This window comes from Plectropomus leopardus, chromosome 18 (genome assembly GCF_026936395.1).
Source record: "Plectropomus leopardus strain MGB_pleo_1.0 chromosome 18, ASM2693639v1, whole genome shotgun sequence".
NCBI lineage: Eukaryota > Metazoa > Chordata > Actinopteri > Perciformes > Serranidae > Plectropomus > Plectropomus leopardus.
The window spans coordinates 8,713,800-8,734,305 of NC_142193.1; the positions used below are offsets into that span (position 1 = coordinate 8,713,800).

At 41.5% G+C, this 20,506-nt stretch overlaps 1 protein-coding gene across 3 annotated transcripts in view; it reads right to left on the bottom strand.

Moving 5' to 3' along the window:
- ppfia3 (PTPRF interacting protein alpha 3) overlaps positions 1-20,506 on the bottom strand; it is a 34,516-nt gene that overhangs the window by 13,407 nt on the left and 603 nt on the right. For all 3 annotated transcript variants that reach the window (XM_088069543.1, XM_042505293.2, XM_088069544.1), the window contains exons 2-20: positions 19,235-19,921; positions 11,792-11,893; positions 11,338-11,577; positions 11,187-11,246; positions 9,550-9,678; positions 9,316-9,408; positions 8,697-8,749; positions 8,511-8,604; positions 8,185-8,319; positions 7,281-7,364; positions 6,872-7,003; positions 5,386-5,448; positions 5,214-5,293; positions 4,109-4,274; positions 3,422-3,615; positions 1,722-1,959; positions 627-760; positions 382-536; positions 140-239 (exon numbers count right to left, since the gene is read on the bottom strand). In XM_088069543.1, the coding sequence (XP_087925669.1) occupies positions 140-239; positions 382-536; positions 627-760; positions 1,722-1,959; positions 3,422-3,615; positions 4,109-4,274; positions 5,214-5,293; positions 5,386-5,448; positions 6,872-7,003; positions 7,281-7,364; positions 8,185-8,319; positions 8,511-8,604; positions 8,697-8,749; positions 9,316-9,408; positions 9,550-9,678; positions 11,187-11,246; positions 11,338-11,577; positions 11,792-11,893; positions 19,235-19,585 (2,603 nt within the window). In that variant the 5' untranslated portion in view covers positions 19,586-19,921. The remainder of the gene's footprint in view (positions 1-139; positions 240-381; positions 537-626; positions 761-1,721; positions 1,960-3,421; positions 3,616-4,108; positions 4,275-5,213; positions 5,294-5,385; positions 5,449-6,871; positions 7,004-7,280; positions 7,365-8,184; positions 8,320-8,510; positions 8,605-8,696; positions 8,750-9,315; positions 9,409-9,549; positions 9,679-11,186; positions 11,247-11,337; positions 11,578-11,791; positions 11,894-19,234; positions 19,922-20,506) is intronic.

Genomic DNA, 20,506 nt, shown 5'->3' on the forward strand with positions numbered 1-20,506 from the left:
TGAGCAAAACAAAGTTTTATTCACAAATTAAGCGTAAAATGGGGTGAGCAACTGATTTACAATAGGTCATTTGGGGGGTGGAGTATTCCTTTAATCTGCAAACCAAATCAAACCAAAACAGGATGCATCATTTACGTACTTCTTCTTGCTGCGGCGGTCTTTATCTGCTGGACCCAGAGTCCCAGTCTTGTTCATCCCTATTGGGTCTCCAGAGGCCAAGTCTTCAGAGGGTGTAGATGCTGGAAGAGACACAGTGAGGTCAAAGGTTTACAAGATTAAAAGATATAATAGAGATGAGCTTTGAATCGCTGAGTGTTTAAGTGAAGATGCTGACAGTGTGGATCACTGATATACAGACAGTGTTTTCCTCCATCTGTTTACCAAGAGAAGCAGATCCATCTCGCCCAGGTTGACCCATCCTTCCTTTCTCCTTCTTCCCAAAAAGCCGCCCGATGGAAGACTTGATGCTTTTCTTCTTGCTGGACTTGTGAAGAGAATCTTGGCTGCTGTTGGAGCTGCTGCCATCTGCCGAGAGACTGGAGGGGACAAAGGGAATCACTGAGGGGAAAAAGGCGAGCAAGGCTCTAACCGCTGTGTTTGCTATATTTAATGCGGAGCTGCTATACCTGCGAAACTCCCGGGGGTCATCTAGCATCGCTCCTGGATGGGTGAGGGCCATCCTGTCCAATCGCAGCGCACGAGGAGTGGAAGGAGGCGTAGAATCAAGAAGGGCGAGGGACCGGTCATCATCTTTGCTGTTCTAAAAATCGAAATGTAAAAAAGAGCAATTAAGAGAAAAAAAAGAAAATTCTCAAAGTGGGCAGTTTGGTTGTTCGCACCATGGAAACTTAGGAGCCATATTTCAGAACAGCTGAATCACAGAACCTGGACTGATTGAAATTATACTCTATTACTGCTCAATAAACAGACTCTCCCCACCTCATCAAATCTGAAGACAAACCACACAGAAAGATTGTTTCCACCAACTCGCACAGTCTTCTTTTACCAAAACAAACACGGGCGGCAACCAACAGCAGAAACATTACCTTTTTTAATGCGCTGCGTGCCAAATGATTTTGAAATTTTTGAGTGAAATTTGAGTGAGGCAAATCAATATGTGTCATATAAGTTTGGATAAAGTCTAGCAATCACATGGTACTTATTTGGCACTACAATACAAATCCAGAATAAGCTAAGAAAACAATATCTATAACCTCACATTCTAATTACTCTGTAAATTATCCTGGATCCATTAATGACTCATTTTTTAGTCTTAATTTCTAACATGTAAATGGAGAGTGTGTGTGAGTACAGTCTCATTTTGTTCAATATAGCCCTGCATCACCATGACATTTTGGTATTCAGGAGTAGAAGCTGTTGTGGCTTTCGAGCTCCATTACTGCCCACATCCGCTTTTTCACTTTCACAATCCCCACTGACTGCATGCTTGGTGTTTATTGCACCATCTTTCCTCCGAAATGCTGGAAACCAGCGTGTCTGGCACCAGCCCTCATACCATCCTACCAGTTACTTGGATCAGTCTCACCCAATCTAACATGCTGCTAGAATAACTGAACTTCTCTGACCCTGTCTGCATGATTTACTTGTGCTTTATTTACATGACTCACAGTCTGGAGGAGCTGTTTGCATAAACAGGGAGGTGGAATACAGAGGCGAGAAAAAAAAAAGAGGTTAACACGGGACATGAATAGAAGCGGTACCTGTCTATCAGTCTCGCGGGCCGGGGAGTGAGGCAGGCGAGGGGTGGAGTGTCCGGAGCTGGGGGGAGAGGGGGAGGCCAGGGTGGAGGATGTTATAGACGAAGGGATGAAGCCCCGTCCTGTGCTGTCTCTCCCCAAGGAAGTTGGAGGGATGGGCGGACTGTCCAAAGCCACGCTGACTCGGCTCTCAATCTCTTCGGCTCGTAACTCCGTGTTCTCCTTCTCCTCCTGAATGAGTCTGGATTTGAGTTTAGAGGGTGAGAAAAGAAGGATGGATTAAAACATTTGGTCGTATAGCGTTGAACAGATAGCGTTGAACAGATTAGGAAAGATTGAATTATCATGTAGCGCAGACCTAAAATAACCTCCCAGATGATGTTAGACCTGCCCCGACTCTGACCATTATTTACTCAAAGCTAAAAATGTTTCTTTTTTACCCTGCCTACTCCACCCTCTAATTATACAAACTTATTTTAAATTTGATTTTTAAATCATTTTAAATGATCTTTGATCTAATGGTGATTTGTATTGTATAATTTTTAAATCATTTAGAAATTAATTTTGCCTTTTATATCTGATCTCTTTATTTTTTATTTTTTTGTAGTTTGCACTTTAGAGCACTTTGAATTGCCCTGGTGTTTGTAACATGCTCTACAAATAAAGCTGCCTTATCTTGCCCTAAAGGAAACCTTTTGATGCTTTTCAGTTTTTTGTGTCTTATAAACTGTGTTACAATGAGAGATGTTCACAGTAAATGTGGCCTAAGTATCAAATAATGAGGTAAAACGGTGTCATAGTAAACCCTGTGAGCAAAAACCTCAGGCTTTAGACATTCTGACTCTGTTTCCAACCATTCCTACTACTTTTGCTGCAAGTTGAAATCAGCTTGTGACAGTTTTCCTTATAAAGCTACAGTCAGCAGTGAGTTAGCGTAGCTTAGCATAAAGGTCTATAGGTCTACAGGGGTTACCGGCAACCAACTGAGTCTCCAGGAAGCTCCTGGTCCTGGCCAGAAAAACAGTCTGATACATAATCCCCCGTAAAGCAGCGAGTTGACAGTTTTACTCTTCGGTTTTTGTACTGTTTTTGTAATTTAGTGAACTTCAGAGGCACTGATAAGCAGGTTATATTACCTCTGGAAAGAGTCTGGCTGGACCTTCCCCCGTTTCAAGTCTTTATGCTACGCTAACAAGACACAATAAATACAAATTTGTGAAGTGCAACTCTGTTTTCTCTTCTTTCCTCTCCTATTAATCATCTAATGGCCCCTCAGATTTATCTGGTGACCCTTTGGAGGGGCCCGGCTCCCGGGGTGGGAACCACTGGACTAAAGTAAATAACTGTAACTCAAATAGTTCAAACAAGCTCTACCTTTAGCAGCTACACCAGTGACACACTGCTCAGTCAGAGCCAATAATCTCTCACTAAAGAATGAGGACTTTTGATACCTTAAGTGAATTTTGCTGTAAATACTTATGTACTTGTACTCAAATAAAGGTGTGAGTACAGAGCTTGTAGTTTCGTAAGTACTGTAACTAAAGTACAGGATGTGAGAACTTCCTTTACTGCTGCAGTTTTTTTCAGACGGTGTCAGAGGGTGTTGATATGTTTATTTTGGGGCTGTGGTATGTGCCGGATTATGCAAAAAGGTGTTTCTAGCATCCCTCCCTCCCAGCTGCTGTGCTGCCGCCTGTCCTCACTTGATCTCCTTATTGATGGCCTCCAGCTGTTCCTGCAGCATGATGGCCAGGGTCTGCACGTCCGTCTGTCCGCTGGGGGACAGCAGTTCGGAGCCAAACCGAGGCTCCCCGTCGTCCTCCTCATCGGAACAGCCCACATCCAAGCCCGGCTCAAACCCGCTCCCCAGCAGAGCCCCGCTCTCCCAGTCTGGGTACTGCACACAGAGAGAGCAGTACTGCAGTACTTCCACATGAAACAAAATGTTACATTATGTTGTGTTTTTATTGTTCCCTGAAATAAAAAAAATCACAAGAGATTGAGATGAATGCAATATCAACCTGCAAGTAAATGATGTAGTTTCATAATCCACCTTATTTTTATTTTAGAGTTTATTAGTTAACTTCTCCATAAGAAATGCAAGAATTTTTTTTTGTTCAGGTGGAAAAAACCACAACTTTTTTTTGTAAGAATGACTGATGAGAAAATTGCACGGTTCAATTTTTTCCCAATTCTTGGTATTAAGGTTTTCCATATCGTTGGATATTTGGCCAACTTTTGTTGTTTAACAGAAACGTTACTGATGCTTCTAAGAGCTATAAAGTGCAACGAAAAAAAGTCTGTGTGCTGATTCAATATAAAAAGATACAGATAGATTAAAAATAAAAGTGGGGTTTTTTGACAGATTTTAAGGAATGTCTGAGTCTCACCTTGGTAGAGTCCTCTCTGGCGGAGCTCCAACGGGCCCGGTGGCTTCGCCTGACCACACCCCCCGAGGTGTTACCGAAGGGATCCAGGTGAGTGGTGGAGCCCGCTGGGAGCGAGCCGCTCCCATGGGAATACCTCAACTCCAGAGCGCTACCTGGCAGAGAGCGACTGCAGAGACGCAGGGAAAAAAAAGATACAAGATAAGATAAAAGGGTAATTATCCCTGCAGGGTGAGTAAGATTATGGCAGCAGCTACACAGAACAAACACAGAAAAACACATTAGCATAACACAGCTGGCAATACCAAACTAAAATATGTGCAGGAGAAATATTAAAAAAGAACAAACTAAGGAGACAATATGTGAAAACTAGAATCACTGGCATGCTGTAAATGCCTCTGTGCACCTGTCACTTTATTGATATAATCTTTTGGACGTTTGTTTGCAATTTTGTTGTATTTAACGTATTAATTCTTGAGTTATGGCAAAATATATGTTTCATGAGGTCAAAGTGATCTTTTACCTGCAACCGCTTAATTGATGATCGATGCTGTACAACTTCTTATTTTTCTTTCTCAATTCTGATCATATCTGATTCATTTGTTAGTTTATACAAATTAATAAGGGTATTAATTTGGAAATCTGATAAATTTTTCGAACTGTAATTTCACTTTAATTTGAGCATCTGTTAATAAATATCTAAAATATAAAAAACTCTAATAATAAAAACTATATAATATAAAAAATATGAACAAAGCCGAGTACATCCAATATAAAAGACTAAAAATAACAAAATATATGAGGAAAACCGGTGATTTTACCTCATATAATGTGTCATGTTCCCATTTACAGGTTCAGAATAACAAGTGTCGAGACATGCAGATGAGAATGTGCTAATGAGAAGTGTTGGATCATGTATGTGTGTATGTGTGGGTTAATGAGTGTGTACATATCAACAGTGTTTTATCTGCGTGAGTGCTGACAGTGGTACACACCTCCAACACGCACAGATTTATCTACAACATCTGACAAGATAAGAGACACAATACTGGCGTCTTCACAGTCAGACGACGCGGGAGACTCAGAGTAATGTTTTTACTCAACAAACCTAGAATAGGAGCCCCCTGGCCTCGCTCTCAGCTGATCCAACTCCAGCTGAAGCCGCTCCAGCTCCGCTATCAGCTGGTCCTGAGGGTGGAAAAAAGAGAGAGAGAGCTAGTGAAAAAAGGAACATATGTCGACTAGCTTTAACTAAGAGTGAAGCCTAGAGGCGCAGGCACCTTGTTTGCCAGGAGATCGTCCTGGAGCTTCTTCATGTTAGACAGCTCCTCAGACAGGGCGTTCTGGAAGAAAATGAGAAGCAATAATACTGTGAAGTAACAAGGAGATGTGTTTTCAAACTGGACAGCAGGGTTGGTGAATTGGTCTGAAAGTGGTATATTGTGTTATTTGAAGCTCCACAGTAGAAATGGGAAACAGAAATCCTGCACACGTCACAGCAATGTCTACTAACCCAGGACGTTTTCGTTTTTTTCCCAGATCTTTTAAAAGGGGTAGAGCGGTTTAAGCCTATTTTCTCCCAGATTTTGCTTTTACAGAAACTTTCCCTGCAGCAAAGGGAAAGTTATCTCTTCAATTTACGGTTAATATGCTCCTTTTGCGATGCTGACTGCTCAGAAAATGCCTCCAGTGCATAAAAACAGAGGAAAAATAGGTGGAAAATGTTAATAAAGTGCTGATAATGCACTAAAGTAAGAGAAAAAAACAACAGAAGACAGCACCAAGTTTGTGCTCCAAATGGTGTTTTAAAATTCAAATTTCAGCCATATTTTCACTCATCATTTTAATCCTTTACTGAATTAAAAGGAGCAGTCCAACACTGTAAAAATGCTCAGCTACAAGTTGAAGTCCTGCATTCAAAGTGAGCGTATAAATGTGTTATTAAGAAAATATAAAAAAAAATTAGTAAAGTAAAATTTAGAAAAATTACCCATGAGTGTTATTTTATTATAAACAATATAACTGTATTATAGATATATTTATCTATAGATATATAGATATATATATATATACATTATTTTATTTTCATTTCTTTTATAGTAGCATTAATATATAAGCAGCATGTTGCAGTTGGATGAGGTGGAGCTCTGAAACAGGACTGGAACTGACAAATATTTTAATCATCAAATCTGTCCATTATTGGTCGTTCGTTTAGTGAAAAATGTCGATCGGTGACGTCCTCCAAATAACTTGTTTTATCCACACCCCAAATATATTCAATTTACTGAGAAAAGAAACCAAAAAGTATTTAAAGGCTGGAATCAGAGAATTTGGGGTTTTTTTTTTAATTGCCCAAACAGAATAATCATGACCAAATTAGCTGGTGATTGATTTAATAGTTGGCAACTAATCAATTGATCATTACATCTCTACTCTGAAATGCAGTGGAAGTATGAAGCACTCTGAAATGCAAATACTAAAGTCTGGTAAAAGTACCTCAAAGCGGTACTTAAGTTCAGTAAAGTAAGTAAATCTGCTCTGGATGAAGGATTTATGGCTGTTTGGGGATCAGTTTTGGTATTTGCTCAAGTTTTAACTGGTCACTTGCTGGAGGGCAAAGAGCTGCATCAGCATACCTGACACCAAGAGTTTATTTAGGGAAAAGGGACACATCTTTAGGGTCTTGACTGGGGACGGATACATTCTCTGTTGCATGATTTTTACAAGCTGAAGATCAAAATGAAGACATGTTCGCGATTTGGTCACCTTTTCCTCCAGAGCGGCCATCCTCTCCTTCAGATGGAGCTGCAGCCTCTCATTGGACTCAGACAGCAGCTTGTCCACCGTGTCAGAGAGACGCTTGTTGTGTTCGTCGTTCATCCTCTCCCTCTGCCTCGCCTGAGGGGGGAAGAGAGAGCGACACGGGTGAGAGTGAAACAGGAGGAAAAAAAAACAAGTGTAAGAAGGAGGTGGGGGGGCTGTAGGAGAGTTAATAACAAGCATTCTGCTTGACTGAGAGCGAGAGACAAAGATGTCTATCTGAGTGTGTACGGTCAAATAAAGGGTTTAGAAAATTAGTGCGCCTTTGTGCTGCGTGAAGGCTGACAAAAGCGACGGCATGAAAGAGGGGGAGGAATAAAAAAGAGAAAGAGAAAAAAAAGCAAGCATGACTCACCCTCTGTAGCTCCTGGTTCTTCTCCTCCAGTTGCGCCTCCATCTGTCGCAGTCGCTCCTCAAAGTTACCATGACGCTCCTCCGCCTGAATGATTGCAAAGGAAGGAAGCGGGGTTACAGCCTGAACCGTGTTGCGACACTAATACAAATTAACACAAAAGGAAACAGCTTGTTGACCCGAGTCTACCAATTAGTGACATGCCTGTACAGATCACAGCGAAACAGGAAACTTTGTTCGCTCGTCTCTTACAGGCGTTCATCCTCTCCTCCTGAGGAAGCCATCTTGCCCCAACATGTGAGTGTAGCCATTTAAGAGGTTTGGCTACCTGGAGGAGAGTGAGGATTTTTTTTGGCACTGTGTTTACAGGAATGCAAGAGGTTAACATAAGAGCAATTAAATCAGTCAGTCATGAAGAATTTGTGCGGCGTACAGTTCTTGACGTGTAGATCGCCCAAGGATCAAATAGCTGAGCCGACTCGGTGCCCTGAGCTGGCTTTCATCTTCAGATCGTGTGCTTGTGAATTACTGGCACCGCTTGATGAAAATATTTGGTATTCATCTGTCATTTGACATCTCATGTTCCGTTTGACTTACGCATGAATAAACACACGTATATATTCACGCCTGCACCAGCCAGCATGCCCATGCATGCACACGCACACTCGCGCAATTGTGTCTGCGCACATATGCATGCACATATTGCTGCTGTCGGTTGAAAAAAAATTGCCATTTTAATCTCATTATGTAAAACTGAATGAGGTGAAAAGAAAACCTTGACACATTTCCAAACCTGCACACACTTGCACACACACACTTGCATGCATGCACACACACACACACACACACACACACACACACACACACACACACACACACACACACACACACACACACACACACACACCTTGTTGAGCGCTGCCACCCTCTGCGCGAGCTGGGCCTCGATCTCCGGCAGTGTCTCGGCCCTCTGCAGAGTCTGCTGCAGCTTCTGCTTGGCATCATCCAGACGCTCCTGGAGCTGCCGGTTCTTCTCCTCACTCTGCAAGAAAACAAAAGGGAGTGGAGGTGAAACTCGTAGAGCGGGAGCGAAGATCCCCGAGGGCAGCAGACATGATGAAAACCACCGGGAGGAAAAAGAAAACACAATGATGGCACGCTCTTGTGTGCCAAAGTGAAAACATGGCCAAGCTGCCAATCAACGGCAGAAAGTCCCCCACTCCTCCCCCTCACCTGTCTATAGAGTGAGTCTTTGCTGGCCAACTCGTTCTCCAGTTTGTCTTTTATGTCGTGGAGAGACGTCGCCTCCCTCTGGGCGCTCAGGTACCTGCAAAAAAAACAACAGAGCAGAGAGAGAGCAGTGAGCGGGAGGACGCTTTGCAGGAAGGCTAAGAGATTTCACAGAGACAAAACACAAACCTGCGTTCTAACGTGGTGATTCTCTCTTCCATGTCTTCCCTCTGACAGAGCGCCTGGAGGAATTGCAGAAAAAATGTAAAGATGCAGAAATAGGAAGCAGAGGAGAGCAGACAGAGAAAGTGGGATAGGGCAAATGTCAAGTTTACAAGTAGGTGTTGATCAAAGGGAATTCACTGAGCTCAAACGGCTATTAGCTGAAGAATGATAATGACTGGTTAATAGTTGTTGTTGACAGCTTTCAGAGGCACCCACTTATGCTGTTGCACAAGTCAAAAAGAGACGGAGGGGGGAGGGCAGGGGGGAGATAAGAGAGAAGTGAGTGAGGAGAAGCAGTTAGACAAGAAGACGTGAAGGGAAAAAGGTTCTCTGGATCGATTCTCCAAAAATGCCCAAGACAACTTTCACTCCACCACCAGCACAGTGACTGGCACTGTCGCCATGGCTACAGGGGTAGAGGCTCTGGTGCGTACAGTAACAGCCGCCGCTGCCAAGTAGGCAAATGGCTTTGTAACCATAGCAAACTGTTACATACTTCTGCGAGTACAAGCAAAATAGACTATGTGTGCCAATGGGACAAACACACACATTATTGTCTGTCAACAGCTCGGTGGCGTCTCACCTCTTTCACATCCCGCTGTAGTTTCTGGTTGGCCTCCTCCGATCGGGCCAGCTCCCTCCTGGCGGACGTCAGCTGCTCCTCGATCTCCCCGACCTGCCGGGAAAGCGAGAGTGTGGGGATACAAGGCTGAGCGAGCACACGTCACTTTCTGTCCGTTTAGCATCTGCTGGCGTGCGATATTTTGTTTGTTTTGCTGAGCGCATTAGACCATAGGAGTGTCCCCGAATCGAGTACCTGTCTGCACATGAGGGCCAGTCGCTCTTTCAGCTGTCCCAGCTCTGACCTCTGTCTCTCTATCTCGCCCTCCCGCTGCCTGTCGATGTCCCCGTCATCCAGGATGGACGATGGTCCGTTGGGAAGCCGCTGGATAAAGAGAAAAGGATGACTTTAATTAATGGTGCAGAAAGAACCATTACATTGCTACAGTATGATCCACCTGGGTTATCGGGACACATCATGTGTCCTCTGTTTTGACTTGTCCAGACAAAAACATCTACTCGACACATTGGCATAAACTTCTGTCCTTTTGGTTCGGGGGGGTGAACCTTCAGAGATGCCCTGACTTCTCTTCTTACACTACTGTGACGTTTGTGCTTTGAAGTAATGTGTGTGTCTCAACTCAAATAGTGGATGGACTGACAAATCTGTATGGCTGCTTCTAAGGATTATTTTCACTGTGGGTTAATCTGTTAATTATTTTCTTGATGAATTGATTGTTTGGCCTATAAATGGGTAAAAGCCCAAGATTACGCTAATAAATGTTCTGTTTTGTACACAACCCAGAAATATTAAATTTACTGTCATAGAGGAGTACAGAAATTAAAATAATGTTCAAATTTAATCAGAATTTTTGACTTTTTTTCTTAAAATATTACTCAAATGATCAATCAATTATCAAGTAGACGGCAATGAATATAATCGTTGAAAACTAATTGATCAACTGGTTAAAAGTCGGAGCTCTAAAAATTTGATTCAGATGTTTACGTCCCTCTCAGGATGAACTGTAATCACTTTCCCTTCTCTTTCCATCTAGCGCCATCATCAAATCAACACTTTTTCATGTCCAGTAGTTTGCTCTATGACCAAATACCTGCTAAACTGATGCCATTCCCATCAGCTGTGGACAACACAAGTAACTTTTGTTTATATAAGTAAGTCACAAATTTGCCTTAAGAGGCTCTTGATCTTTACAGCATAAAACATCCCTCTAACACACTAAACTAGAATGGTGGGCATGGCTATCATTGTAAATGCTAAACAACAGCATTCAGCATCACATTCTTGTTGACAGTTGTGCAAGTTACTAAAAATTAGCGATTAGTTACTAGTTACTTCCCTTAATGTTAGATCATTAATGTTAGATCATTAAATATTGGGAAAAGGGTGCGTTTGTCGGCTATGATCAAGACAAAAGTAACAAGTTAACTGTTTAAAATTTCATTGATTGTAACTGCATTAAATAATTTGAAAAAGTAATTTGTTTCATTTTTAGTTACCACGAAAAAAGTGAATTACAGTACTTCTTTGTAAGGTGTTACTCCCAACAATAATCAGACACTGACTCTTTTCCCATGATGGCGCTCATCTTACCCGTGGTTATTTTGGATTTTCAGGTTTCTTCTGCTAAAAGCACTGAATGCATGAAATGTGTTGGTCACTCAGTGCGAATGTCAAAGCAGTAACAGTGAGGGATTTTCATGGTGACACGTTGAAACCAATACATCTCTGCTCGCCCAGCAGAGATGTAGAGCTAGCATCCTTATTTCGACTTGAAAAATGTGATTTGATTGTGTGAACCGTACGCTGATTAAATGTTTCGACTTCTGTGAAGCACCTATTTCTGAAACTGTATAAGAAATGCATCCCGTCACCTCTTTGCCGTTGTCTAGTCCTTGCTGCCGCCGCTTGATTTGTTCCCTTAAAGACACAACCTAAAACAACACAGAGGAGAATCGTCAAGAAGACACTCTCATTATCAATTCACTGAAACCTGTGAAAACCAGCACAGAAACATGGACTCACCTCTTGAGAGGAGGACTGAAGCTCTTCCTCCAGGGACGCCACTCGCTCCAGAGCCACCCGTAGCCTTTCCCTCACCTTCTCATCCAGAGCTTTGTGGTGCTCAAACAGGGACTTAAGTGCTTTTAGGACCTCCACCTCGCTGGAGACCCCGGCTGGGGACTGGGCCTGCCTCTTCACCACGGTCATCCTCAGGCTGCGCTCGTGACGGGAAACCAGGCACTCCAGATGTTCGAGCAGCAGCTGGAAACACATGTGGTTCACATACAGTAAAACGTCTCCACAGTGCACCTCTTATCGGTTATAAACGGTCTCACACGATTAGAGTTCACATTTCATGGGGATTTCTTTTCAGAAAACTCGTGCCAAAAAAAATCAGACCAGAGCTGTAATTAACCAAATAAATAAAAAGATAATGTTAAACAGACACTTGGCGCAGACGTATTAGTGTACTGACCCGTGTGTTGTTCCTCTCCGCCTTCAGCTCTGCGATCTCCTCCTCCCTCTCCAGCAGCTGCTCCCGGCAGAGGTTCAGCTCTTTGGTCAGCACTGCAAACTCCTGCAGGGTCACAAGAGGGAGCTGTTATTGACTCCGGGCTGCTGCATGAGGTCATGATCACACACACTCATCAAACTGTACCGATAAATGATTCTGTTGTGAAGCGCTCCGCTCTCCCTCTCTCCCAAAAACTGCCCTGTCTGCTTTGGTTGGCGACTTCCTTCATTTCCCAGAATGCCAGCAGAGGGCAGGTATAAACTTTGTTGCACTGGCTGGTTTCACAGGTGGAGAGATTAGAAACAAGTGAGCAAAGGAGTGAAGGTTCCAAGTTTGATATCTTATGGCTGCTTGTATGGAAGCCCATTTACGCCAGTGTGATGACAAAAAAAAAAAAGATTCTGTAAGTCATTATGGCGACTCATTTATCTCATACTAACTCATTGTTTTACAAACGTTTCTCATTTTTTGTAGACTAATTCATAATTTGGACATACTGAGTTATTATTTACAAAAGGTTTCTCATTATTTTGATATTAACTCATTATTTCTGAGATAATAGGTCATTATTTTTAGAAACTTTCTCTTATTATTTTTGATTCTAAATCATTATTTTGATTTAAGCCAGTATTTTGAGCGACTACATTGTTATTTTAAGAAACTTTCTCTTATTATTTTGATACTAAATCATTATTCTAAGGTACTACCTTTTTTTTCCATCCGCAAGTCATCTTTTTAATATTAGGTCATTATTTCGAGAAAGTGTCTCATTTTGAGATATTAAGTCATTGTTTCAAGACAGTTTTTTCATGGCATGGTATGGCATTATTTTGAGAAATTCATTGTTTTGAAAGTTACTCATTATTTTGACTTGAACTTATTACTTTGAGTCATTGTCTTTGAGAATGTTTCTCATTATTTTGTTACTAAGTCATTTTTGAGATACTAACTCATTATTTGCAGAAAGTTTCTCATTATTTATACTTACATTATTTAAACTTATTTTATTAACTTATTATCTTATCTTATCTAACTTACTTTGAGATAGAACGTAATTATTTTTTAATAAAGTGTCTTATAATTTTTTATTCTAAATCATTATTTTGACTTTTAGTCAAAGTTTGATCGAAGTTGTTATTTTGAGATATTAAGTCATTGTCTGTGAAAGTTTGTCATTATAATGACTTACAGGATTTTTTTTCTCATTGCACTGGCAGACATGGGCTTCCATAGGTCTTGAATCTGCACTGCCAGACAAAATGCAGTTCTTGTTACTTTTTTAATAGATTTCTCCCTTGTATGATTGATAAATGTTGAGTCAGGAGGTTTAAGACCAATAAATGAAGATCAGTAGAATTCTTTTACCAAACCTCATGGTCTCAGCATGCAGTTACCTCCACTTTGGCCAGTTATCCCAAAGAATGGCACCTTAACACCTTACTGCCAACATTTTCCGTTAACCCACACAGCGCAATAAACTACAGTGAACAAGTCTTGATTTCATTAGCGAACTCACAGTCAACCTCACAGACTTTCACTGCATTAAACAAACGTGCACAGACACGCAGCGAGGAAACCCCTCCACACACTACAATCCCTGCCATATCCACCACAGCGTTCACGGTTAACGGCCACCAGGAGTCTTAAACCAGGCCTCGATATAAAATCTAACAACCAGGTTTACTGCATGTGTTGCACCTGAAATTGGTTTAATTGCTCAATAACCACGACTGGCTGTGCGTTTGCCCGTCATTAAAACAAACGCTTGGAGGTTAAACAAGCATGAGAGGAGCTGGAGTGAATCCAGCGCAGTGTAATGTCTTACATCTCCAACTGACAGCAGTCCAGTTGAATTGTGATTTTGTGTAATTTAATCCAATTAGGTATAATGTGAGGTTAGCTACATGATAGTTATGATTAAAATCTGCTGCCTTTGGTCAAACTGAATGGTATCCATAGCAACAAATCAACAAAGAGAGGATGAGTGACACCATAAAGTCAAACTTTCAGCAGAGATTATTCCTTTGTTTCTGTAATCACAACCCTCCACTGAACACATGATCTTATGCACACATACTGTGGCACGACCGCTCGTCCGTGCACTGATTGTCCTCTCTGCTCGTGCGTGACGGTGGCGTGATACACATATGACACAGAGCACTACGCGTGCCCCGAATCATGCGTGTTTAAAAAAGAAATGCTTATGCAAAACAAGCAGTTAAAGGGCACCGATGCATGCGCGGCGCTGCTGTTATCTTGTGTTCCCGCTAATCAGTTTACCCACACGGCAGCAAACAGGCGCCTTTACCTCAACACCCTCTCCCAGCCAAAATGCATTAAAAAAAAGTACAGCATGTACAGTCTCTGACAAGCCTCTACATCTCATGTGCTCACTGGGCTGAATTATGGGAGGATGGAGAAAGGACGTGAAAGGAAAGGAGCTTATTTGAAAAGATGGAAGTAGGGAGGATCAAGGAGGAAATTGCTGCGTGCAGATGGCATGTACTGGGCCCAAAGGATATCATAATTCTGGGATTAATTTGCGAGAAAAGATGGAGTGAGATGGACCACCGGTACACTTCCTGGATTCCTCTCTTTGGGTTCATATTTGGTCGATGCACATCACCCTGCACTGGCATTCACCTCTTTTCCACTCTTCCTCCTTCATCCATTTCAATCTCCCCCGTCATGATCCACCACATCTAAAGCAGACTCTAGAAGCCACCTTATTAGTATGCAGCAATATGCAAATGGGCTTGATTTGTTAGTCTCTGTGTGTTTCATATCACCAGGTTTTTCTCTCTGTGTGTGCCATGCTGTGGCTCTCTCCATCCCTCTCTCCTATTTTCCTCTCTTGGCAACGTCTAACGTGCGCAGACGAACTCGCTGAACTCATCTACTGTAGAATGTATCACAGCACTCCATGTGTTCCTGTGTCTGCGTGTGTGTGTTTCTACAGATGTGTGCGCCATATTGATCTCCTCGCAGTGAGGTAATATTGCCCTTTAATGTCCAGTCACTCTGTGTGAGAGCGCGCGGCGCTGCTACATCTGTTATTTCGTTTTGATTTTTTTTTTTGTTGTTGTTTCCCGGTGTAGCGACAGAGAAAAATAGTGCACTAACAATGAGGGAGGCATCATCGGCGCCCGAGGCATCCAACAATGACTCCTGCCTGAAAATAGAGACGGAGCCCTTGTATGTTGAGTGGAATTACAAAATGATTAGCTCTCGGGCACGGGGATGTGGGATAATATAATAATTGGCTCCTGTGCTACAGGGGGCAAATGCAACATTTTGCCATCATCTCCAGGTTTTAGCTCAGACCCGGTTTGTGCTTCTCATGTGTTTCCATCACAAAGCTCAGCAAATTTTACAGGAAAATTTATAACGGCCTTTAAAAAGCCAAGATGGGCTTTTTTTGACAACCCTTAGTACTGCTCTGAAAGTATTTACAGAATCCTCAAAGACTGAAAAAATATTTCAACTGCACAATTAAAAGAGTTTTTAGCTTGTTTCTCATGTTGTGGCTGTAATTCATAACCAACACAGAGACAGTAGCTTGAAATGAAACCTCTCCTTGCTCAGTTTGTACAACATGACCCAAATTTAAAATTCTATTATGTGTTATGTTAGTATATTTAGATTACTTTCCAATCATTTATACTTTCATACAAAATAACACAATATTTTGCTCGTATTTTACAAAACGAGTAAGAACACACGCCATTTTCAGCTACCTGGATGGCAAATACAGTCTAAACTTTTTTTTTTGGTGCAACATATGGAACATATTTTCTTACAGAATGTTCTATTTGTAAAAGATAACAGGCTTTTTATTTTGGGGAAAGTCAGATGTTGATTTCTGTGACTTGCAAGTAATAATAATACAAAGGGGCATAAACTGCAGCAAATTTTAAATCAATTTTGTTAAAGTAGAAATTGATTTTTTTTCCCTTTAACTTATCATTATGAAGTAAATGCTGATTGTGCAGTTTAATAATTATAGAATAATGACGCCATCGGTGTTTAGATCAAGTTTGTAATGCACGAAATGCATGAAATGAACTCAATAAAAAAACACTGTTATATCTCAGCCATGTTTTACCTCGACGACCTTATACCACAGCCTTATTTTAGCTTCACATTTGCAGCATCATGTGAGGAGTTTTAACGGGAGAAAAGAAAGATGGTGTGGATGCTGGAGATGCGATGGTTTCCATCTGTGTTGCTGTACTTTAAACTCCCCAGCAGAACAATAAAGGAGTCAGACTCAGCGCCACCTGGACCGGCTACAACATTAAAACCCTGCTAACAGGTTAAGGCATCAATAATTCAACACTGTGAAAGGAACCATTTTCAATCGGAGTACTTTTGATACAGCACAACACTCTACCAATGATACTTGTTTACTTTGCTGAAGTTAGATTTTGAATGCAGGATTTCTACTTTTAATTTTTTAATTTTTTACATTTTGCTTTTGATGCTTTTTTTATACACTAAGAAAACTATTTTATTACTTTTCCAGCACTGCAGCTCACAGGGATGAAGTTTATCTGGTATTCTGGTGTTCTCTTGTTACATGTGTTTATAAGATTAGACATTTAAAACTATTTGTGTGCACAAGGCAAAAAAACCCTCTGAAGGATCATGTACTTGTAGGGCTAATTATGTTCACTGTATATATGTCCATATCAAGTACTTTAGGGCATGCATATTTTGTGAATATGGACTATTTTCTGTAGTTTTGTGTTTTTCAGTTTCGAGCTGAGCATACCTGTTTCATAACAGACTTTAGATGACAGAGAGATAATATAATACGACTACACATCCCTGGACTAGGGCTACACAACATGCAAAAAAAGGCATGTTCATTATTTGGCAGATTGTCATACAAGTTGCAATTTTACTTAGAATGGTAATTTTCACTTCTTTAAAGAAAATGATGATGATGTGATTTTTGCAAAGGTCTGCACCAAAAAAATCATTTCCTCTTATGTCTGGAGTATGATTTATAGGCTGGGGCATCTCTGTAACACCACAGTGCTACCTTTACTGTATTTAGTATGCTGTGATACATTACAAATTACAACTCCTCTGATTTGGATTTAGCACTTGGCCATATTGCTATTTCGGTAATATTTTGAGTTTTGTGCAGCCCTACCTGAGAGACAGTTAAGACTTTACACACATCCCAAACTATATTTGAATCTAGCAGCTGAGGGTACTAGGAGCATTAAGGGAACAGTTGATTGTAACCACACACCCACGTGCCAGCATGTAGAACCAAAAAATAAACAGCAGATTCTTACCAATACTTCCATCTGTTGCAGCACAACCTTCACCCAAACTATTACAACTAAAGCTAAAAGCTAACAGTCTTTTTTCTTGCTCTAATGAAAACATAAAACTGTTTTCTTAAAACAGCTTTTTGCCAATGCAAATGTTTGTGAGTAGATATTTGACATACGGGTCTGGTTATTCAATAATCATGTCCTCTATTTACCTCAGTGTTAATGCTTCAGTCATGCACGTACTTCAATGTGCGTCTGCATGCGACTGTAGGACGTGAATGTATGAGGCAAAACATATGCGAGAGATAATGACCATCATGCGTTGCACTCAGATACTAAATGTATTTCACACTATTGTTTCAGCTCATGGCTGAGTCTTCAATTTGGGGTTAATTGCTCCTCTGAGTAAAATTTGGGATGCACATATGCTTGTCTATACGTTCCATAATTCAATGCCATTAACCCTTTGAAACCTGGATCGACATCAGTTTTCTCGTGCTGTACTTAGACGTCTTTTACAAACATTTAAACCTTTAAAATGTGAGCACATGTCTGACAAAAACACGTGAAAAAAGGCAATCAGCAACTTGGTATGAAATGTCCTGCAATCTGCAAAAAATTAGCGAAGGGTGACAAGAACATGACCTGAAAATTAGTTAAAAAAAAAAAAAGACAGAGAATTGTTAGAAAACTGTCAAATAACTAATGAAAAAAATCCAAGATAACTATAATTACATAATTATCTTATATCATTATTTTTATTATTTATATTTATTAATTTTATTTTACTTTAGCACTTTTTGCAGTTCATGTCCTGTTTTTGTTCTTTTATTTTTTCATTGTTTTGGCTCATTTCAGGTAATATTCTTGTAGCTTTTTACTAATTTCTTGCTATTTTTTGAGTCATTTCTTGAGTTGCTCGTTGCCTGCCTCCCATGTTTTAGAAAGCAATCATGACAATTTGCTCAAAAGGTTTAAGATATGACTGAACTTGTCCTTTCAGGCCAGTTGAACAGATAACTTTCTGATGAAACCTTCAGTCTGACCTCGACACGGTAAAACACTAACATGACCTCTGTCAGTGGAAGTATGATAACAATAATATCCTCTTACAGGCATGGGCGGATTACAAGACAATGGGCTCCTGGGCACAGATTTGCAAAGGGCCCCATCACCACCCCTACACAGGAGCAAGACACACAGACTTTGTGCACTGTACAATCTGAGAAATTGATCTTAAAATAATCTTCAAAACCAACACTTTGAAAAAGTCAAAATAACTTTAAATCTTAGTTTTTGTTTACTTTATATGTAAGTGTTAAGTCCACTAAAAATGTAGCTGTATTTACTTAATTTTGTTGAGTTGTTGCAACATAAAAATGAAAGGGAAATTACCTTGCTCTGTCTAAGTGTTAACAACTTCAGTAAACCAAGTTAGTCTGACTTACCTTGATCATGACACAAAAGATTTTGCCAATAATGAAGTTAGGAGATCTGCGAGTTCGGTTTTAACATGTTTTAAAAAATACAAATATGACTAGTCTGCAACCAGCAGAAAACACATATATAGCACAGTAAACTTGGTTTACTGAAGTTGTTAAAACTTAAAAAAGATTGATTTAACTTTTTCATGTTGTCATTTTTAAGTTGCAACAATGCCACAAAGTTAATGCAACCAAATCTTAGGTAAATTTAATAATAAAATATAAAGTTAACAAATTAAGATTAATAGTTGTGTTCACTTACATTTTTAAAGGCACTTGCTTTTCCAGATTTTTTAAAAGTAAAATCAACTTGGCAGATTTTACAGTGTGGTGGTTTTGTGTCTCTTTGTAGTTGTTATGCATCTTTTTGGAGGGTTGTTCCTCTTCCTGGTTGGTGCATTTTAATTTGACATTTTGCTAGTGAACACCAGGGGACTCCTGAGACTTGGGGCCCCTGGGCCTGTGCCCGGTGGGCCCTTTCAGTAACCCATCCATGCTTACAGTGATGGGGAGGCTGGATTACGGACAGATGGGCTATAGACTGATGAGATGTGTGTATGTGTGTAGCACTGAAACAGCATTATGAGATTCTTTCACCTCCTCCTTGACCCCCCCCTCAGTCACTGTACCTGTGGTAGGGCGATGGACAGCTGCCTCTGAAGTGACTCCTTCTCGTGGCCCAGCTCCCTCAGACGTAGGTGCGCCGTCCCCAGGCTGTCCTGGGTTTCCCTCAGGCTCTCCAGCAGCCTCTCCCTCTCCGTCAGCATGTTCACCATTAGCGACTCCAGGTTGCCCGTGCTGCCTCCCTCATCACTGCCGCCGCCAGCACCACTGCGTGGATCCCTGCTGCCGTAGCCCCCCATGCCTCCCATCCCTCCTCCGCCCATACCTCCACCGCCGCCCCCCGCCGGGGAAGACGAGCCGCCTCCTCCGCCACCGCGCCCGTCCTCCGAGATGGTGGGCATCACCTCGCACATCATCTTGAGGCCTGGGTGTGAGAGGGGTTATCTGAGAAGCTGTCTAAGGTCTGGTGGACCACTGGCTCGTCATGAAACGGACGTCAGGTTAGGAGGTGTCTGTCCTCTCAAGCTGATTGGGTGGCAGGCAAGAGACAAGTGCTGAGGGGAGGACGGACAGTGAAAGAAAAGTGTGGGACGCAAGATAAGTTCCGGTGTTTGGAGGGAACAGTGTGGGGTGACGGGGGCTGAGTGGGGGTTAGGGGGTGGGGTGGGGTTGCAGGGGTAAGAGGGAGAAGTGCAAGTTTGGTGGATGACCTCTGACCCCTGGCCCAGGCTTCACTGAGATGAGAGACAAACCTGGAGAAGAAAAAAAAAGAAGGGGAGAGGACATTTTTAGGCAAATGTGTAAGTTAAAATGATGGAGGAACACATGATGTCATAGTAAAGCCTGTATTACGCCACCAGGTTATGATCTCTCATACCATCACACATGTGATACATCTTCTCTCTCTCTCTCTCACACACACACACACACACACACACACACACACACACACACACACACACAGCTCTCCTCCAAACCTCAAAGACAGAATAACCATTGCTGTTGCAGCACAGCTCTCTCTTCCACTGACTGGCATCGCGATACTCAAACGTCTGGAGTAATTCATCCATCAGTGCATGTCTGGGCTCTATGAATCCGTGCGCCCATAGTCATCATGATGGTGAAAATGAATACGCATGATGTACGGAAATGAGTCGTGAATGGTGGCTTTACCTCACGCAAACACAGAACAAGTAGAAGGGCCTGTAGGTAGCAGAAATATGCGGCGCTGTTTCATACATTCATGTGAAGAAGGGAAAAAAGGGTGTCATCATGAATTGTAATTACGGGCTGTATCCAGGAGGAAATAGGCTTCTTTCTCCGGAAACCATCTGGAA